At 40.4% G+C, this 17,843-nt stretch overlaps 1 protein-coding gene across 2 annotated transcripts in view; it reads left to right on the forward strand.

The window, feature by feature from the left end:
* The window catches only part of PPARGC1A (PPARG coactivator 1 alpha), a 350,611-nt gene that overhangs the window by 312,193 nt on the left and 20,575 nt on the right, over nucleotides 1-17,843 (forward strand). For both annotated transcript variants that reach the window (XM_032186510.1, XM_032186512.1), the window contains exons 3-7: nucleotides 9,074-9,268; nucleotides 10,231-10,353; nucleotides 11,265-11,469; nucleotides 15,462-15,507; nucleotides 15,616-15,689. In XM_032186510.1, the coding sequence (XP_032042401.1) occupies nucleotides 9,074-9,268; nucleotides 10,231-10,353; nucleotides 11,265-11,469; nucleotides 15,462-15,507; nucleotides 15,616-15,689 (643 nt within the window). The remainder of the gene's footprint in view (nucleotides 1-9,073; nucleotides 9,269-10,230; nucleotides 10,354-11,264; nucleotides 11,470-15,461; nucleotides 15,508-15,615; nucleotides 15,690-17,843) is intronic.

Consider the following 17,843-nt stretch of genomic DNA (forward strand, 5'->3'; position numbering starts at 1 on the left):
ATAGCTTTTTTGTGCTCTTTATATGCTTTTAATGTTTTCTGTGTTAAAATCACTATTTCTAGTTTATGATTCTATTCACATACACAAAATTGCATTAAAAGAACATTAAAGCCTTAGCACACAGTGACAATCAAGGAAATACACAGTTAAGGGTATTATGAGACATCTAACCTAGTCCAAATGCTTAACCAGCTGAAAATTCAGACACATCCCTTCATAATGACGAGTATCCACAGTGGTTGTAGCAAAGTTTCTGAAACTATTTTAGCTTGGTAAGAGTTGAATACACATATCTAAAGACACATTTTTTTCCTCTTCACGGTGATTTCCTCATTTTTTTAGGACTCATGTCTCCTGTCTTTGTTTATCTAGCCAAGCCACCTCTATAATGGTGTATGTGTTACTCGTCACTTCTGCTGGGACATACCAGGAAGATGCTGGGGACGTTGCTGTGATATTTAAAGACGAGTATAGCTGCATAGGTAACAGATATAATGTAAATGCAACTTTAGCCTTGTAAACAAGCTTTTGTGTTGAGCCTGAATAGACAGTCTTCAGCCAGCTCAGAAGTGTGTAGGAAATGAAACCATATGGCAGCCATCCAGTTAGATCACAGCAAAAATGTATGGAAAGCCCAGGCGTATTAACAATGTACTGATCCATTCATACTGCAGGTCTAAGCAAAACCTGTGTTTTTCTCCTGTGAGACATGACTGAAGTCCTCATGTTTGTAGTGCCTGCTCAACAGGTGTGGTGGGAAGGTTTGATGAAGCTTAACACACTAATAAATTAAAACATCATAAAATTTTAATGACATTGAGACTTTACAAATGCTAATTTCCCAGCCAAATTAAATTCCAGTTTTGTGGAAAAAAAAAAAAAAAGCACCAGATGTAAGTGTCTCTCTTATTTTGCTATTTAAAAGAAACTTTTGTACGTGCGTGTGTTCTCTTTGCACAAAACAGAGTCTCTGCGTAATTGAGTAAAAGTTAAAAATATATTTAAACTTTTCTCTGGTGTGTTGTATGTAATTTTCCCCTGAAATTTATATTTGTATACAGCCATAAATCTCTAGAAAGAAGTAGGGATTATGATAGACGTCCTGATGCATCCAATATAATTAAAACTAGAGCAAATGCAACACTGAAATAGAGAATGGACAAAAGCGACATGATTACACTTCGTAGTTTTCAAAGGAAGGATATGTACTAACACTCAAGTGCATTTTTTAGAGATGTCTGTCACTATCAAGAGGAAAAAGCAGTTTTTACATCAATTACTTGTGTGAAATAATCACTGCAAAATATATGTAGCTCCTTTTTTCCCCCCAAACATGCCATGCAGTCTAACAAAGGTACATAAATGCTGAAAAATTTTACGTGAGTGCACAGAGAGATTAGTGTAGGCATGTACCATAAATCAAGTAAATAAATATATCTGAGCAAGCAGTGCTTGAATATTTGGACTGAAATACTGCTGACATTGTCAGTGAAAACTCTGCAGCTGGGAGAGTCCCAAACATCTTCTAACCTCCCACAGTAACCTGTATCTTTCTTTTTCCCCTTCCCTCTTCTTGCAGTGCTTGTTCCTTATCAGACATTGTTGGATGGGGGCCCTCAGCCAGCAGCTGTGACTCTATACCCTGCCGTACATTTTAGGAGTGGAATAATAATTAAAAGTCTCCATGCAGGTTGTTGCTCAGGATCTTGTCATGTGCACGATGACTGCACAGGCACGGAGGCATGTGTGACAGGCACCGTGTGCCACTCGAGCCTGGCAGTCAGCCTGCCTGACCTCTCGCTCCTGCAGGGGGAACGGCTTGTGCAGGTCTGTCTGTCTGTCTGTCCGTGCTGTGTCACCCCCAGCGCCTGCTCTCTGTGTCCCCTGCTTGGCCCCGCGTCCCCATCAGCATCAGGAGGCAGCAAGGTTCAGTTCCCCATCACTCTCACTCCAGGCAAGGGAAAGTCCCAGCCTTTCTTTTTTTTCTCTGTCTCCTCATCCAACTCTTTCTCCCCTTTACATTCCTACAATTCCCCTGCTCTTGTTTTTTCCTCCCACCGGAGATGTAGGCAGAGTTTTGTGTTCCGGCCCACCCAAACTCTCACGCTGGAGCTGGTGACGATGCTCCAGGCCTTCTCCTCCCTCTGCAGTTCCTGGTCTGTGAAAATGAAGCACGCAGGGCACAGCAAGCAGGGGCTGTGTCAGGTAGCACAGCACATGGAAGACTTCCGTACAGCAGGCTGCCATACAAATCCTACACGTCCAGGTGTGACAGAGGTGAGGTTAATGCTGAGAGCAGGGAGTGCTTTCCTGGTCAAGTTCTGCCCAAGGTAAAGAGACCCTCTGGTGAGCTAGACCAGTGCAAAACACAGGTAAGGCATTTATTTAGTAATCAGCAAATTAGCCTATGTAGTCAGTAAATGTTGAGGCACAAACTGCTGATAAGATCATTTGCTTTCAGGTGTTTTCTCAATATTGTGCTCAGCACTGAGTATAAATTGAATAGAGTGACCTTTTGATACTGAGTCAAATTGACTGCGTTTCCAAAGATTCTGTGGTTTCAATTACCATAAATTTTTGATATTGGGTCTACCACCAGTGCAGTGATTCAAGCACAGCAATATCTTATCATTGGTCCCGCTAACGCAGCCAGCAGCACACGATAGCTTGCTCTCGGATGAATTTTTGTTTTGCCTTTTCCCCACAATCAAAGATTACTATCAGAGAGGGGAAAGATGCAGTTTACACAAATGAAATTGAAATGGCTTGCAAAATGTGAATGAATTTTGGTCAGAAGATGTAAAACGTGTTACAGGTTGCTAGCTGGATCCTCAGTTTGGGAGATGAATAAGTCAATTAGTAGCTCTTCAGTTTATTAGAAACTTAATTGCCAGGCTGTAATGGAAACTTCTGAACTGCAACAACTCGTTAGAAGCAATAAAACAAGCGACTTTGTGCTAGAAGAATATTTAGTAGGCTCTTTTAAACTGACATGTTTAGTTTATAGCAAAAAGGTTAGATTTTTCACCTGAAAAGATAGCCCATCTCCCAGGAGCTGTGGCGGCATCGCTTCAGGTGATCAAGGGCAAAATCTTAAAGAAAACCCTATTGGCACATGGCCCGTGCCATGGCTTTAAGTGGTACTGCTTTAATCCCAGGTACTTGACAGACATCTTACAATGTCAGGTCAGCGCCTCTCTCTTTCGGAGAGAAAATAACCCGGGTTCAGATAGCAAGAATAAACATGAGAAGTGTCTGAGACCACACATACACACTGTATTGAGTATGTGGATAATAATAAATATAGTTGCTTTTATGTTGTTACTTTGAGTTGTGTAAATACTGCCTTCTGCTCAGAAAATGCCTGCTCCTTGAAAATAAGCAGGGTAGCATTTCACCGAGTACCTGCGCAGAGGTACGTTTCTTCAGGTCAGGATGCATCTCCAGAAACCCAGCTGGACTGAAAATACTAGGACCTGGTGTGTCCATCAGATGAGGTGCATACATGATCCATACGTTGGGCAGTGGGACTGCTGAAATCAGAACGTGATCTCTCAGTTCAAGTTGTCTTTTGCCTGCAGGTGCATGTGCGGCATGTGAGTGTATCTGTCTCCTTCAAGAAGAAGAGAAGATCTCTCATTTCCTTCCCATACCCTAAAGGCATTTTCACAGGGGTGGTGATAATTAATCCCCACATTTCTACTACATATAAAGAAACCTGGCTGTAATTTTCTCCTAGTGGGACTCCATTTTGTTTTTAAAGATAATTGATAGCTCTGGACTTAAGCATTTCAATTATGGGAACGTCTCTTGGGGACCAGACTAACAGACCTTGGAAAACCGTTCTAATGCAAATGCATCATGTGGGTTTTTTCTGTAAGACAGTGCAGGATGCCTAAGGATTTGCAAAGCAGCTGAACAGTAAAAGCGAAGCTAAAATACTTCTCAAACTATATAATGTCATGGGACTGAACGTGAACAGGTAGAGTGGAGTATGTGCTTCCTCTTCACTGGGAGAAAATACTGCTGGGGGTGGCCAGCTCTATGTCAAGGGAAAGGCAAAGTGCCTGGGACAGGACATTGTGAAGGCAAACAAATCTCCATCACTGCACCGTCTGTGCCCGTGGCGTAGCAGGTTGCCTCCATCTGCTAGAAGATGGAAAAGTTGGGGTGTGATTCTTCCCATCAGCAGCCCCTGGCCTCAGCCCGCATTTTCCTGTGGCTGGAACTATCTGCCTCCTGAGCCCTTCCCTCCTCATGTCTTTCCTGGGCTTTTGCCCAGCCTGTGGATCTTCATCCTTGGGTGGCAGAGGTTGGTTTGTGGGGCCAGGGCTGAGATATGAACTGCCCCTACCCCTGCACTTTGGGACTGGGATGGTGGTGGTGAGCTTTTCAATGCCTCTGCATCCTTATGTGCAAAAAGGGGCAAAACCCCTCATATCTCCTAGCATTGTGAGTCTTTTGGATGAGTTTATTCCAAAATTAAGGAATTAAATCCTGTTGGAAGCCCCAGATGTGCTCACAAGTCATTTTTGTGCTTTCATAAGTAGTGCCATAATGTATTAGTATTTTTAGATCACTCAGATATTTTCAGCTGGAGGAAAATCTTTTATTTTCTTTGTTAATTATGCTATGAATAGATCTTAGGCTACCGAGGAGAAATGAGTCGATCTGTTGAAACAGTGATCCCTTGTGACTTCAGGTATCCACCTGGCTGCTCCGAATTGCTCACAGAGCTGGCCTGCTGGAGCCGTGACAGCTTCTGTCAGCTGCAGATCTGTCCCAAAGTTTCCTGTTTTTTTCACGAAGACGTGGCAAGCTGCCACTGCTCCCAGCCCAGAGCTGTGGATTAATACCGCAGTTCAGGCCCTAATCTTTCAGTGTGAATCAAGAAGGGCTTCTGCATCATTCAAGTCATCAGTGGAGAAACTTCAGAGCATCATCATCACTTGCTAACTGATTTCCCTCCTTGAGATACCATAAGCAAAAGCTGTGCATGCAATAACTGCAAACAAAAGGTGGAGGGGAATCAACCAGAGGGAGAATGTTGCAGATGCTATTAACATTTTGAAAACAAGGTTTTCTGTATAACGGGCTAGACCTTTGTCTGGAGTGAATCAGCATACCCATGCTGACTGCGGAAGAGCCACAGCAGAGTCCTGTGTCAGGAGCTCTGAACGCTGGCTCAGGGTTTTCAGGAAGGGATTGGTGATGGTAAGGATGGTCATTTTAAAATTTTGCACAATTGTTTTAAGGAAGAAAAATCTAAGGAAGAACCACAACATTGCTCAATATGCCTACCTCAGGGGTGTGCCTCTGTAATGGGACTGCTGACAAATAACTTGTATTGCAGTTGTGAAGCACTAACCACCAGGTGAATCCAGTTCCATCAACAGGCAGAATAAGCAAAGGAGAAGGAATTACCAAGGGTAGAGGATTTAAATACCTTTGTGTGGGTAAATTATCACCTAATTTCTTAGATCTTTTCACTGGCCAAAGAGACAATATCTCTGGAGACATTTTACTGAAGGCAGAAACCAATTAGAATAAGATTGTTACACTACTAATAAAGTGTTTTCAGACAGAGAATTATTTTTAGTGCTGTAGAAATATTAAAGATTAAAGCAAAACTTGTAAAAACACAGAAGAGCACAGTTAGAAACTTCTCATGGTGCTTAGGTGCCATTTTGGAGGATGAGTTGGTGTTCTGGCCAATTACAGCACTAGGCAGCTTTCCCTGTTTTGTTTTTTGGTACACAATGGCACCAGTGCCAAATCTTATTTTCTTCAGAGCAAATATCATTCTAGATATGCTAGAAACTCTAGCACTCAGATACATGCAAACACATGCACGCAGTGCCATGCTCAGGTTCCCTGCCTCCTTCTGGCAGGTGGAAATTTACAGGGATCAAGAAACCTTGTGGCCCCGCTGTCTTTATGTTAAACCAGCAACGAAAGATTTTCAGAAGTTCATGTGACATGGCTGAGAAGTGATGCGTAACTGCTTCTGCATTAAAAAGTTCCATTCGTTAGCAAAATACAGTCATTATGAAGTGTTTTCTTGAGCGTAAAAATCCCACGTGTTTGCCGTGTGGCTTTACATGTGAGATAGTCCTCCACCCCTTTTTGTTACGTTCTGTATTTCCTTCAGGTGGTCTAAAAACTTCACGGCCACTTCGTTAGATGGAAGCAAATAATTTTTAGCTTGGAAGCTCAGAACACAACCGAGTGGATTTCTGAGTGCCTTACTCAGGTGCCGAGCACCCTTCACTTCCACTGCCCTCAGCAGATGCTGAAGGTGCTCATGGGCCTCATTCCGAGTCTGTTTGGTGAGCAGGTTGGAGCCTGCTCTGCAATGTGGACTTCTAGGTGACAGCGCTGAAACCGTGAAATATCCTGCATTTGGCCACAGCATTGCTTCTCCCCAGTGCTGTCAACACCACGACTCAGGCTGTGATAGCAAAGCAGAAAGTTGCTGCTTCAGTGATTATTACTCAGACGGTGATGTGCCCGACCATCTCTCTCTCCGCATCTCTCCTCAGCCCTGTTCCTGCTGTATCTAATAAATGTGTTTCTTTATAAACAGTAATTTAGGACAATTAGGAGCAATAGCATAGTTAAACCTTTAAAAGGTTATCTTGCAATGTCATTTTCCTGACTAATGTGTTCCAACTGCCATGTCATTTGTGAATAGACATGTGTTAGCCAGCTAGTGTGCTTCATCTGTGGTGACTTTGATTTATTTGCTCTGTAAATTGGGACTGAAGCAATAATGGAAAGTGACATTAATTGTTTAACAGAGTCCTCTTTGTCACATCCTTTGCTTTCTCTGGGGTGTTTGAATGTTGAAACTTGTACAAAACTAATTGAAATTGCTGTGATGAGGACCAGTGTCCACTCAACTTTCTGTTCTTGAATGTCAGCGCACTTGAATGTCTGTTTAAAGCACGAGAGCTAAGCAGCTAACAGCAAATATCAGGGTTTCTTCTGGCATGCTATTATTAAAGGAGGCATTCCCAGTTAGAAATAGTAACACTTGGAGCCTTGTTGTCAGCTCCATGTGCTGAAGTGCTTGGTAGCACGGGGTGGAGGGGCACCCTACCAGCTGGACTTGCTGGGGACGTTCCCATTGCTAAGGCAGGGGTCAGGCAGCCAGAATCCCCCAAATCACCTGGGGCAGTGATTTCACTGGAGTCCATGCCATTCTGCCTTATTACAATGCAAAGTGCTTCTTTGCCTAATACCCTCCTTTTATACTTTTCTAAAAGTGACACCGTTAATTTTCCTCTTTTCTTCTCAAAAAGTGACTGTGAAAACTGTATTTGGAGCATGATTTTATTCACAGGGCGGCTTCCCTCTGCTTATTTCCATATCCTCTACACCTGCAGTGGAGTAAAGCGTCTGAATTACCATGGCACTAGGCATATTTCTATATGGTACGGTGGAAGTTACTAGATGCATAGACTTTGATTCTTTTTCTCAGTGGCCAAGCACCTTTTGGCCTTATAAGTGAATGCTTCTCCTTAGCATTAGCTTTGCTTGAGTGTTTATTCATTTCTGGGAGACGGTGCTGTAAGCACCAGAGCAATTTGTGGCTTTCTAACAAGAAGACGGAGCTTGTCTGCAAGAACCTGTGAGGCTGATTTGTCAGAAGAGCCTGACAGGAGGAATTATCTGTGTGGTTTATGGTCATCTCTCTTTAGAGCCTGGTAAATGCAGCATTGCAGGAAAAAGTCATACCGAGGGGACACCCAGGTTCACTTGATTTTTTTTTTTCTCTTCTGAGATGTTACTGCCAATGTTTTGATGTTGACTTTTCTAACACTATTTTTTATAAGAAGGTGAGCTTTTATTTTACTTATGTGAATACTCATTGCTAATTCCCTCTCAAATGTGAGATTTGAACTTAGCTGAAATCTCGTCATAGTGTGAACCAGGAGAGCGATGAGCCAGTGTGAAGTGGGTGGAAAAACTCCCAGCTGATATCCCCGAGTTTGGGTCAGATCCCTGGAACCAGGGAAAGGCTTTTCATTTATTTTAACCTCACCAGGATCAGCCTAAAAATCCTAGATAATTGATCTGTCCAGATCAATTTCCACTCTTTCTGAAGAATAAATGTAATGATTTTTACACAATTCTATTCCTCAGAACTCTTAGTACTCCAAAAATATGTACTGTAATTTACAGCAGGGACTATATTTCATTAAAAAATTGGAAGGTATTTAAATTTACTCAATTTGACAAAAGGAAGTCTTGTTTCTGAAAGAAGATATCCAATATAAATTAACATTAGAGCCGCATCTGATTAGGAATTAATCTACTTTTTATAATTGCAGCTGGAATTAGATAAATGCATACAATAGTTGCATTGAGCACTCAAACTATGTAACTCGAAAGGAGAACTTCAAAGGCAACCTGCTTAATACATTCATTTAAAAGAAACCCAAAGAATCTGCCATTTACAATATGAGTCCTGATTGCTTGTCTTATGCAAAAATGCTCAGGAACAAGAAGTTTTCGCTTGTTTTTTGGAGCAAGTATTTCCTGACGTGTTGAAGGGAAACCCTTTCTCTCTTGCACCGGGCTACATGTGTGAGCAAGGTTTGCCAGACTTCTCTGTTAATTCATTTTGGTCTTCTGATTAGCTGTCCTATTCTCTGATTCTTGTAATTTTGTCAGGTCAATTAACTGGTGTGCAGTGTTGAAGAGAGAAAGAAGGAGACAGCCTGGGCTGACACCATCGTTCGGTGTCAGCAGCTTCGGCATGTCCTGTAATGCAATCCTGGCGTGATTATTTATCGGTGTTCACTCTGGGTAGGAAGAAGAATTGTGGAAAAAGAGTAAACCGGAACAATGTACTGCAAATGCAAAGAGATTTCTCTTGAATGCAAAGACGGATAATTTTATTGCACTTAATTACATCTTCCGCGATGCTGTTGCAGGTTACTGTTTCAAGAGCTAGTTTAATGATGTTTTGACTGCTTGTTCACATACAGAGTCATTGTTTTGTTCCTTTTGTCTTCTCATCTGGTTCCACTTTTTTGTGTTTGTTTTTTTTTGTCTCCTCACACAGAAAATAGATGAAGAGAATGAGGCGAACTTGCTAGCAGTTCTCACTGAGACACTGGACAGCATCCCTGTGGATGAGGATGGATTGCCTTCGTTTGATGCACTGACAGATGGAGATGTGACCAATGAAAATGACGCTAGCCCTTCCCCAATGCCCGACGGCACCCCTCCAACCCAGGAGGCAGAAGAGCCGTCTCTAGTAAGAACCCTTCCTACTGTTTAACAGGAATTGGATGTGCCTCTGGCTACCCGCTGCATGGGTATGATGTAGTCACAGTAAGGTCTGGACTTTTCATTTAGACTGAAAAGGAAAATCAAGTAAAGAACTGAAACTTAAGTGGGGAAAAAAAAAACAAACAAACAAACAAACAACAATTGTAGGATGACTAATAATGGAATCCATTAAAAAGTGGATTGAAGAGATTGTTTTTGAGTTTCTTGTGCTAATGACTGACACTTTTGCTCATTATTCTGTTCAAATAAGTCAGTGTAATGGTTTTTAATTCATGTTACATTTCTTGGGGCTTTTTTCTACGTATGTTTAGACTTTACTTTGGGTGATCTGTAGAGAAATGCCCATTGAGTCTGGTGTGATGTGGGGCTAATTTTGTGCTTTTATTGTTGATTTGACCAGTAAGCACCAGCTTAGTGTTAATCAGGGCAAAACCGAATTCTGGGTGAGGATGTGGGTGAAACCTTATATGCTTTTTGCTCTGTAAAGATAGTTTGAGACGTGATTCTATTTCTAGTGAAAGCCCCTTATCCCTGACTTCCGCAGCAGCAGTCAGATACAAGCATCCATTATTCTGTTAAAGTTAACTTCTGTGTTTAGATCAGAGAGACCTGTTCTGTCAAACAGATTACCGAGAATTTTGCTTTGCCTTGGATTCAGCAATCCAAGGCCCCTGCCATTTCTGCTTGCCCTGCAGTATACTGCAGGAAAGGGAACAGAAATTTGCTGCCAAGCCTCACAAGAAAATGAAATCTGTTTGCTCTGGGGAATATTGAGCCCTTCTTTCTGTTTTAATGTACTTTGCTTGCTGAAGTTGATATAGCTAATTTTAAGTAACTATGCAAAAATGTAGATAAGTCATTTTAATCCATAAAGATGCATAACTTTACTCTTTTCCTTCCTCCTCCCCTTCCCTGATGTGTTTGTAGCTTAAGAAGCTCTTGCTGGCTCCAGCCAACACTCAGCTAAATTACAATGAATGCAGTGGTCTCAGCACACAAAACCATGCAAACACAAATCACAGGATCAGAACAAGCCCTGTGGTTGTTAAGGTACAAACTTAATCTTTGTAATAAGAGGGGAAAAAAAAAAAAAAGAAAAACTGTAACAAGGTCTTTTATGCTTTCAGCAACCAAGTAAGCAATAGATCTGTATGTGTGGTATTAATCTGCCTACTATCCTGCAACCGTTTCAAAAACGTGCACAGATTATAGACTGGGTTCTGGAAAATCACCTGAGCTCCTTTATGCTCTGAATATTTCATTTGTGCTTTTTCTTTTGGCAGAGTTCAGCTGCAGTCCCACCGTCTGTTACTCTTGCCTACTTTATTGACACGCAGAATAGCAGGGGGTACGATAAAATTTGCTGATGGGCTGGTGTTGTTTATGAGTGACTCCAGGATGCGGGACTGCCATTTTACCAGCTGTCTGAGCTAAGAAAAATTGCACTGAATTCTTGGCAAAAGATGTATATCAGCCATTAATTGGGCAGAATGGCAGCTCTGACATAATTCTGTGTTAGCAGGCAGTATTAAACAATGTTTGTCTTGCCATTCACTGTAACTGAAAACGGAGCGTTTAGGGGTACTTAAGAGAGTTGTGAATACTGGGCTCAAGCAATCAGCAGCAAATTAAGGTTTAAACCAACTTATTTTTTTGTTCACAGTAAAGGCGCTGTAGGGTCTTGTTAGTTACATGTTGCTGAGTAGGAACATTGAAATGTTGGAGAAATGAAATAAAAGCTGTATAAATGTCATTTAGGAATTTTAAATGTAATTTTCTTTTCTTGTTCTGCAAACAATTATTCACAGCTCATAGATCTAGTACACTTAGACTGAACACTTCATTGAAAATCTCATCTCTTCAGAAAACCTATATCCATTCTGATAAGGTTCAGTTCACTAATTTTTGCTGCTTTTTTTTTTTTTTTTTTTTTTTTTTTATTATTATGCCCTGTTTTTAAGACTGAGAATTCATGGAGCAATAAAGCAAAGAGCATTTGTCAACAGCAAAAGCCACAAAGACGTCCCTGCTCTGAACTTCTCAAATATCTGACTACAAATGATGACCCTCCTCAGACCAAACCAGCAGAGAACAGGAACAGCAGCAAAGAGAAATGCACCTCCAAAAGGAAGCCCCATCTGCAGTCTCAGACAAATCACCTGCAAGGTAGGTGTTGGAGCTCAGAACTTAGCTTTGGTATTGGAGGGAAGCTGACATGCAGTGCTTGTGAATACCCTCCATACACTTTCTGTTCTTTGGATTAGTTTTGTAAATCCAGCATCTCTTCTGTTTAGACAGTTTTAAAACAGCATAATGAAGTTAAAATTGGTTAGATACATTTATTTTTTAAACAATTGTAATCCTGCCTCTATCGCCTCCAACCCCAGAAAAGGAACCTCAGAAAAAAGTAAGTTTAGCAAATACTATGTATTAATATACTGAGCTAGCTGGAGATATTTATTCACAGAGTCCTATACTACTAAGAAATCATTATACCCCTAAACAAGCTGGGCAGGTCAGTTCATTAGTGAGCTTCTTTCTTTTTGCCAGCGTAAAACTGAAGGCATTGTTAACCTGCCACATCGTCCTTAAGAGACAATAAATAGTACTCTCACTGCTACCGAATAAGCAATAAATGTGTCATTCCTGTTAAAGCTGGAATGCTGGTTTGTAATTTTATTTTGTAAATAGTTGGAAGTTTAGCTGCCATCCTGATCTTTCCCTCTCTCTTTTTAGATTCTTTATGGCCCAAACTAAACACTTGTGTTGACTTTTAGTACCCTCTGATGCATAAAGAACTGGGATATATTACAAGTAGCTTCTATGGCAGAGATGCAAGAACTTAAAGACCCCTCTACTGCTTTCTCTCCCCTCCTTCCCTGCCTGTTTTCCCAAGATAAAGGAAAGCAGTAAAAGCTTATGAACCCAAAGGGAGCTTATTTAAAGTTACTCTTACTTTAAAATACATCTGTGGATACACTGGCCATCTAGAAGGCCAGATACCTACCTCAGCCACATCGGTGCAAATCCTGGATGACTCCCCTGAAATCAGTGGAAGTTATCCAGCTGCAACAGAGATCAGGATATGACCCAATATGTGTTGTTCAGGGATTTTTAAAGTGGTAATTGTAAACTGCATATGTTTTGTTGTTGTTTTTTTTTTTTTTTCTTCTCTTCTTTTCCTCTCACTCCCTCCCCTTGCTTTTTCAGCCTTCATCAAATCTATTCTTTCACTCTTCATTAGGAGGTATAAGCAAATTTAATAAAATAATCTTCCCTTCCCATAATTAAATACCCTTCTTGCTGCTGTATGTTCCGACATCCAAAGTATATTTTTCCCCATTATGGTTTCAAATTTTCTGAACAATATTTCTTGTAAGAAAGAAGTCCAGCTGCCCTTAGAGCTTCTTGGATGCCAACTGCCACTCCTTCTGGCTAGTTTCAGCAGACTGCTTCAGAAGAAAATCCAGACTGAACTGTACATCTCAAACCTGGGTCTCATACTGTGATGGTACTGGAACCAGGCACAGACCTGCCAGAGGTTACACAGGGCTTTATTAACGTTGCTGGGTGCAATAAAGCATATCATGTATAAGGTATCCTATACACACATGTATGGTATATGTGGATGTATGTGCACTTGTACATAAATACCAATTATAAAATCTTCCTGTTCAGATCAGAGCTGAATTTTTCCCTAGCTTGGGCAATTGTGCAGATTTCATGCAAAGAAACAAGGCAAGGTGAGCCCACAACATTGTGGAGGGAGAAGTTAGGAAAGTTCTGACAGGACATGTAGCCAACTTGCCAGTGTTTAACAGATGACTCTGACTTTAGTGGTATTGCAGATGAAATTACAGGCAGAGAGAAATAACTCTCTTTAATTCCTGCAGTTTAATTTACAGGCTTCTGAAATGTTTTTTCATCAGATTTGTCTCAGACACCAATATATGACTTCAATATCAATGGATCTGCATATAATACAAATACGAGAATATAATGCTTTCAGCTTGGACAGTCAATTCATGCAGAATTGACCTTGCAAATTTAACTGGTATTCACAGACATGCAATCATTTTTTCATACATTTAATCAAAAGTACAAAAAAATTGGCTCCATTTAAAAAAATAATCAGGGTCTGATATTTTTTTTCAAAGTTGGTGAAAGCTCACAAAAGTCAAACAATATTTTCCTTTAGGGTTACTGTTGCAAACATATTGCAAACCCACAGGAATGTCCACAAACCCATTCATGCTAAAGATCATTTGTAGTTTTGCATTGAAATTTGCCCATGAGGAAATTTAGTTCTTTGGAACCTGAATGTTTTCAATTTACAGGGACAAGCAACTTCATATAAACACTTTTTAATACAAATAAAATACCACAATAGAACTTGAAACTAATAAACAGGCACCATGGAAAACAATATTGTCTTGGCTAAATATTTATCAGTGGCTGTAAATGCGGATGAATCCTTTGCAGGAGCAGGGTTTGGTCAAGCCCTTACTTAGCAATAAAAAATTAAGGGTGTTTTGGTATATGAATTTCTCAGTGGGAAGGCTCAGTGATCTCTGCCTTATACGTTGGAGTGTGAGATAATGCCTTGATACTATGCCTCAGCGCTTCAGATTTTATATGTATATGTATTCTGATTTGCCTCTCTATATGAGAGCCAGAGATACTTTTTAAAGGCTTAAATAGCTCTTAAACATTCATTTCTTAGAAAGCCTAATCTGGGTAAGTATATGTAGATTTTATCCTCTAAAACACAGTGGGAACATTTGTACAAACTTTCTTCCTGAGCCTTACAGCAAGATCTATGCTGTTAAGCCAGTTTACCTCTAGGTAGCCACTGGCAACAGTCACAAACATTAGTATCATAGGTATATATAAAATGCACACTAAGATATGTCACCTTACGTTCAGTCTTATAGAATCCTTTTTTATGCATGAGTCAGTGGCAGTGCTGGATCAGACAAATAACCCATTTTGGTGCATTTCCTCACTTTGGCAGTGACTTCTGAGGAAGGTGAACCTAAGGTGAACACCTGAGTTTCCATTTCTAACTTTCATATGGGGAGGAGGAGAAACAATATGCAGCTCTTGAGAATTGAGTTAATTTTTAAAAAATGTAATATTACTCCAGGAATGCTCTAGAGCTTATAAAAGTAATCAATTTGCATATAAAATCCTTTAATGTTGATGGGAGCTCCAAGCCTGGAATGAATACGAAATACGCAGTAGTGACACTCTGGACAAAAGATCTGCAGTGCAGGAGTGTTCAAGGGGAACATTTTGTCTTAAGTAATTAATTTGCAGAAGAGATCCCCTGCTGTTTTTCTTGGTACAATGCTCTCTGTGTTTAAGCATCAATCTAACTTCTAAAAAGTAAAATTTGCAAGTAATATTATTTTCAATTTTTAAACATTTTTCTGGCAATTAAAAGAATTTTAGTTGTATTAAAATACCCTGGTTCTTGGCCTGCTTTGAGGAAATACAAGCTTGCATGAATAAAAGCTACAAAGACTTGTATTTTTATGGCCAGAGCTTTGCTTTTGCGTATGTAGGGATTGTAGTGCTGAGAGCGTCAGCCCCATTTTTAACCATCTGTGGCTGTATCCATGGCTTGTCATAGTTTGCAGGGTAATTTGGACTATTGCAAGTTGGACTCTGGCCTCATAGAAACAACCTATTCTCAGTGCTATATATAAAATTGTACATTGTAGAAGTAAAATTAACTGAATATTCATAACATTCTGTTACTTTGTAGTTATTCTGCTGCTCTTGTTTCCAAATAAAAAGTGGACTGTAGTCTAAATTAAATTTAAGAGAAAATAACATTTTCATAGTGCATCCTGTAGATTTATTCATTATTTTTTACATGTACGACTCTCCTTCTGAAAGGTTCTTGTATTTGGGCTGTGTACAGTAATTGATGTAAATCGTTGTTGAAATTAGGTGCCCTTTTGGTACTGGTGATAAGGAATCAGGATGAGTCTCCTTACTTATCTGAGATACACAGAAATGGCTATTGAACTGTCAGAGCTCAGCCCAAACTGACTAATAGGGGATTTCAGCACCAAAATAAAAAATATCTTTTTTAGTATATGTTATAGAATGCTTAAATATTCCATAATCATTTTATTCTTTCCCTTTAGCCAAACCAACAAGTTTATCACTTCCGTTGACGCCCGAGTCACCAAAGTAAGTACTAAAAAGTGCAAACATTTATAAAAGGGAGGGGGTTTTAATACATTTTGGCTACAGCAACTCCATTTCAGCTTGTTTTTATAAATGTGCCCTGTCTTCCAGTGATCCCAAGGGTTCCCCATTTGAGAACAAGACTATTGAACAAACCTTAAGTGTGGAACTCTCTGGAACTGCAGGTGAGAAATGGGGAGGGTTAGCTTTTCCTTTAAGCATGGTTTGTGTGTGTGTTTGCTCTTTTTAATATAGAACACGTATACTGAGATCTTACAGAAGTCTCCAGCAGATTAATTTCAATGCAGTTTAGCATTGGCTTTTTATCCAGTTACCTGAGAAGGAATGTATTTGAAAATATGGCTCTAAACCCACACAAGAGAGCATAATTTCTGGAAAAATATGAATGAAACCATTTATCTGTTGTACTTCCCCATTTCCCCATAGATTTTTGTACTGCCGAGCACCATCTTTCAAAGACAAACCCCACAGCAGAGTGTAATAGATGTTACAGATGGAAAAGTTATGTCATCCAGTTTGTCTCCAGGCCGGTCTAGGGCTGTACGTGACTGCATGTTTCAGTGCTTTGTCAATTCTAGATTAATATGTCACAAATAACAGCTTTCTCCTTCACCACTGAAAAACTATTCCATAGCTTAAAGGTAATTTAAAAAAAAAGATACTCATTTTATGTTCTTACTTTCTCTTTATATCTCCCATTAGCACACCTTACACCACCTCTCTTCTGTCCTCTTCCTTTCATATCCTTCGTGTTTGTGCCTTTCGAAGATGTGTAGACTTTTTATCATGTGCAGCTTCAGTTGATGCCTCACCTGTTATACTCACTTAATTCATCTGCTCGTACCACAGAAGTCAATTTCCTCAGACATCAGATATGTTTTATTGCTCTCCTCTGATCTGTTTTGCCTCTGTTTTTCTGAAGTGTCCATAACTGAGCACAAGAGCACATGTTGAGCTCCACCAGAGCTGCTGCCAAGATTGTTTTCTTTCTTAGTTTTGTAGTACTGAAAAGGCATGCATTTCTCACAGGAGCATGCCTAGGGGTAACAGTGGATTGCAAATTATGTGATCTCTGACATTTTGGGGGGCATTGCAAGATAGATCTTCAGGTACTGAACATCAGCTTGAGGACCCCTCAGTTAGTGGCAGCTAACACAAGAGCAGGCCCAAGCTCTAGGTTTGTGTATGTACTTTGGGCTGTTGCTTTCACCCCCCTACAACCATTGTGTCACCTTTTTCAGAAACTTCCTCATTAGTTCAGCATTAAAATATGCACATTTTCCTCTGACATGTCCTGTAAATCTGCAGTCTTACTCATTGCTCCCATGAAAAACCAAAGCATCCTCTCAATGCACCTTCCTTTTGCAAAACTGATACAAAAATGGCAAAATTCACTGTATGCAGCAGGATAATCCCATTCAATGCCAACAGGCCTGAAGAAGAGAAGCCTCCTTTATCATTACTGGAGAGCAAATCTGCACAAGGATGCCTGTTTCTAAGCACGGTGGTGAGTCAGTGCTTAGTGCTACCAAGTGGAAGGGGCAGATGAGGTAACGACAGCAGAGGGTTCATACAGCAGCACAAGTCACTGAAGGGGGCAGTGCTTTCTTCCAGCGAGAAAGGCAGCAGCCTGCACACCTGACTGGACAGAAATTGAGAGCCAGTCTGACCCCTTGACAGTCCTCTTGTACTGGTTTAATAAAGGCAACAAGAATGGTCCTGGCGTTACTCATTCCACTCTGTCTGCTGCGCACAGAGGAGGTAATGAAACAACTTTGTGGCTGTTTTAGATAATATAACCAGGAGAGCTAGCACATTAAAAAATGCATCAGAAGCTGTGAAATAGCACAACTGGATAAGTATGTGAACAGGAACATTGTACTATGAAAATATTCCTTCTGGAAATAGACACAATCTAGCTAGAAAATTAACTGATGATAGTCAAGGAGAACAAGAGCTGGTGGAGCACATGTGGGCAGGCTCTACACAAGCAGTGTAGAGCATAGTGGCTGTTGGACTTGGTGTTGCACTGACTCTGTTCTTCAGGAGATTGCATTTCATCACCTGACAGCTGTATTAATCTCTGCCTTTGCATATACATAGATTTTATTTTTATATTCATGTATGTATATAAATGTATAAAAAGATGAGTGGTTATGCATGTCTTACTCTCTAAGTCATTTATTTGTATTGCAGTAGTGTCTTGTGTCATGAGTCTACTTGTGCTGGAAGCAGACAGGTACATAACAGAAACAAGCTCTAATACTGAAGAGCTTACAGTGTATGTGAGTAAATCATGGCACAGTTGGGACCCACTT

This window comes from Aythya fuligula, chromosome 4 (genome assembly GCF_009819795.1).
Source record: "Aythya fuligula isolate bAytFul2 chromosome 4, bAytFul2.pri, whole genome shotgun sequence".
Classification (NCBI taxonomy): Eukaryota; Metazoa; Chordata; class Aves; order Anseriformes; family Anatidae; genus Aythya; species Aythya fuligula.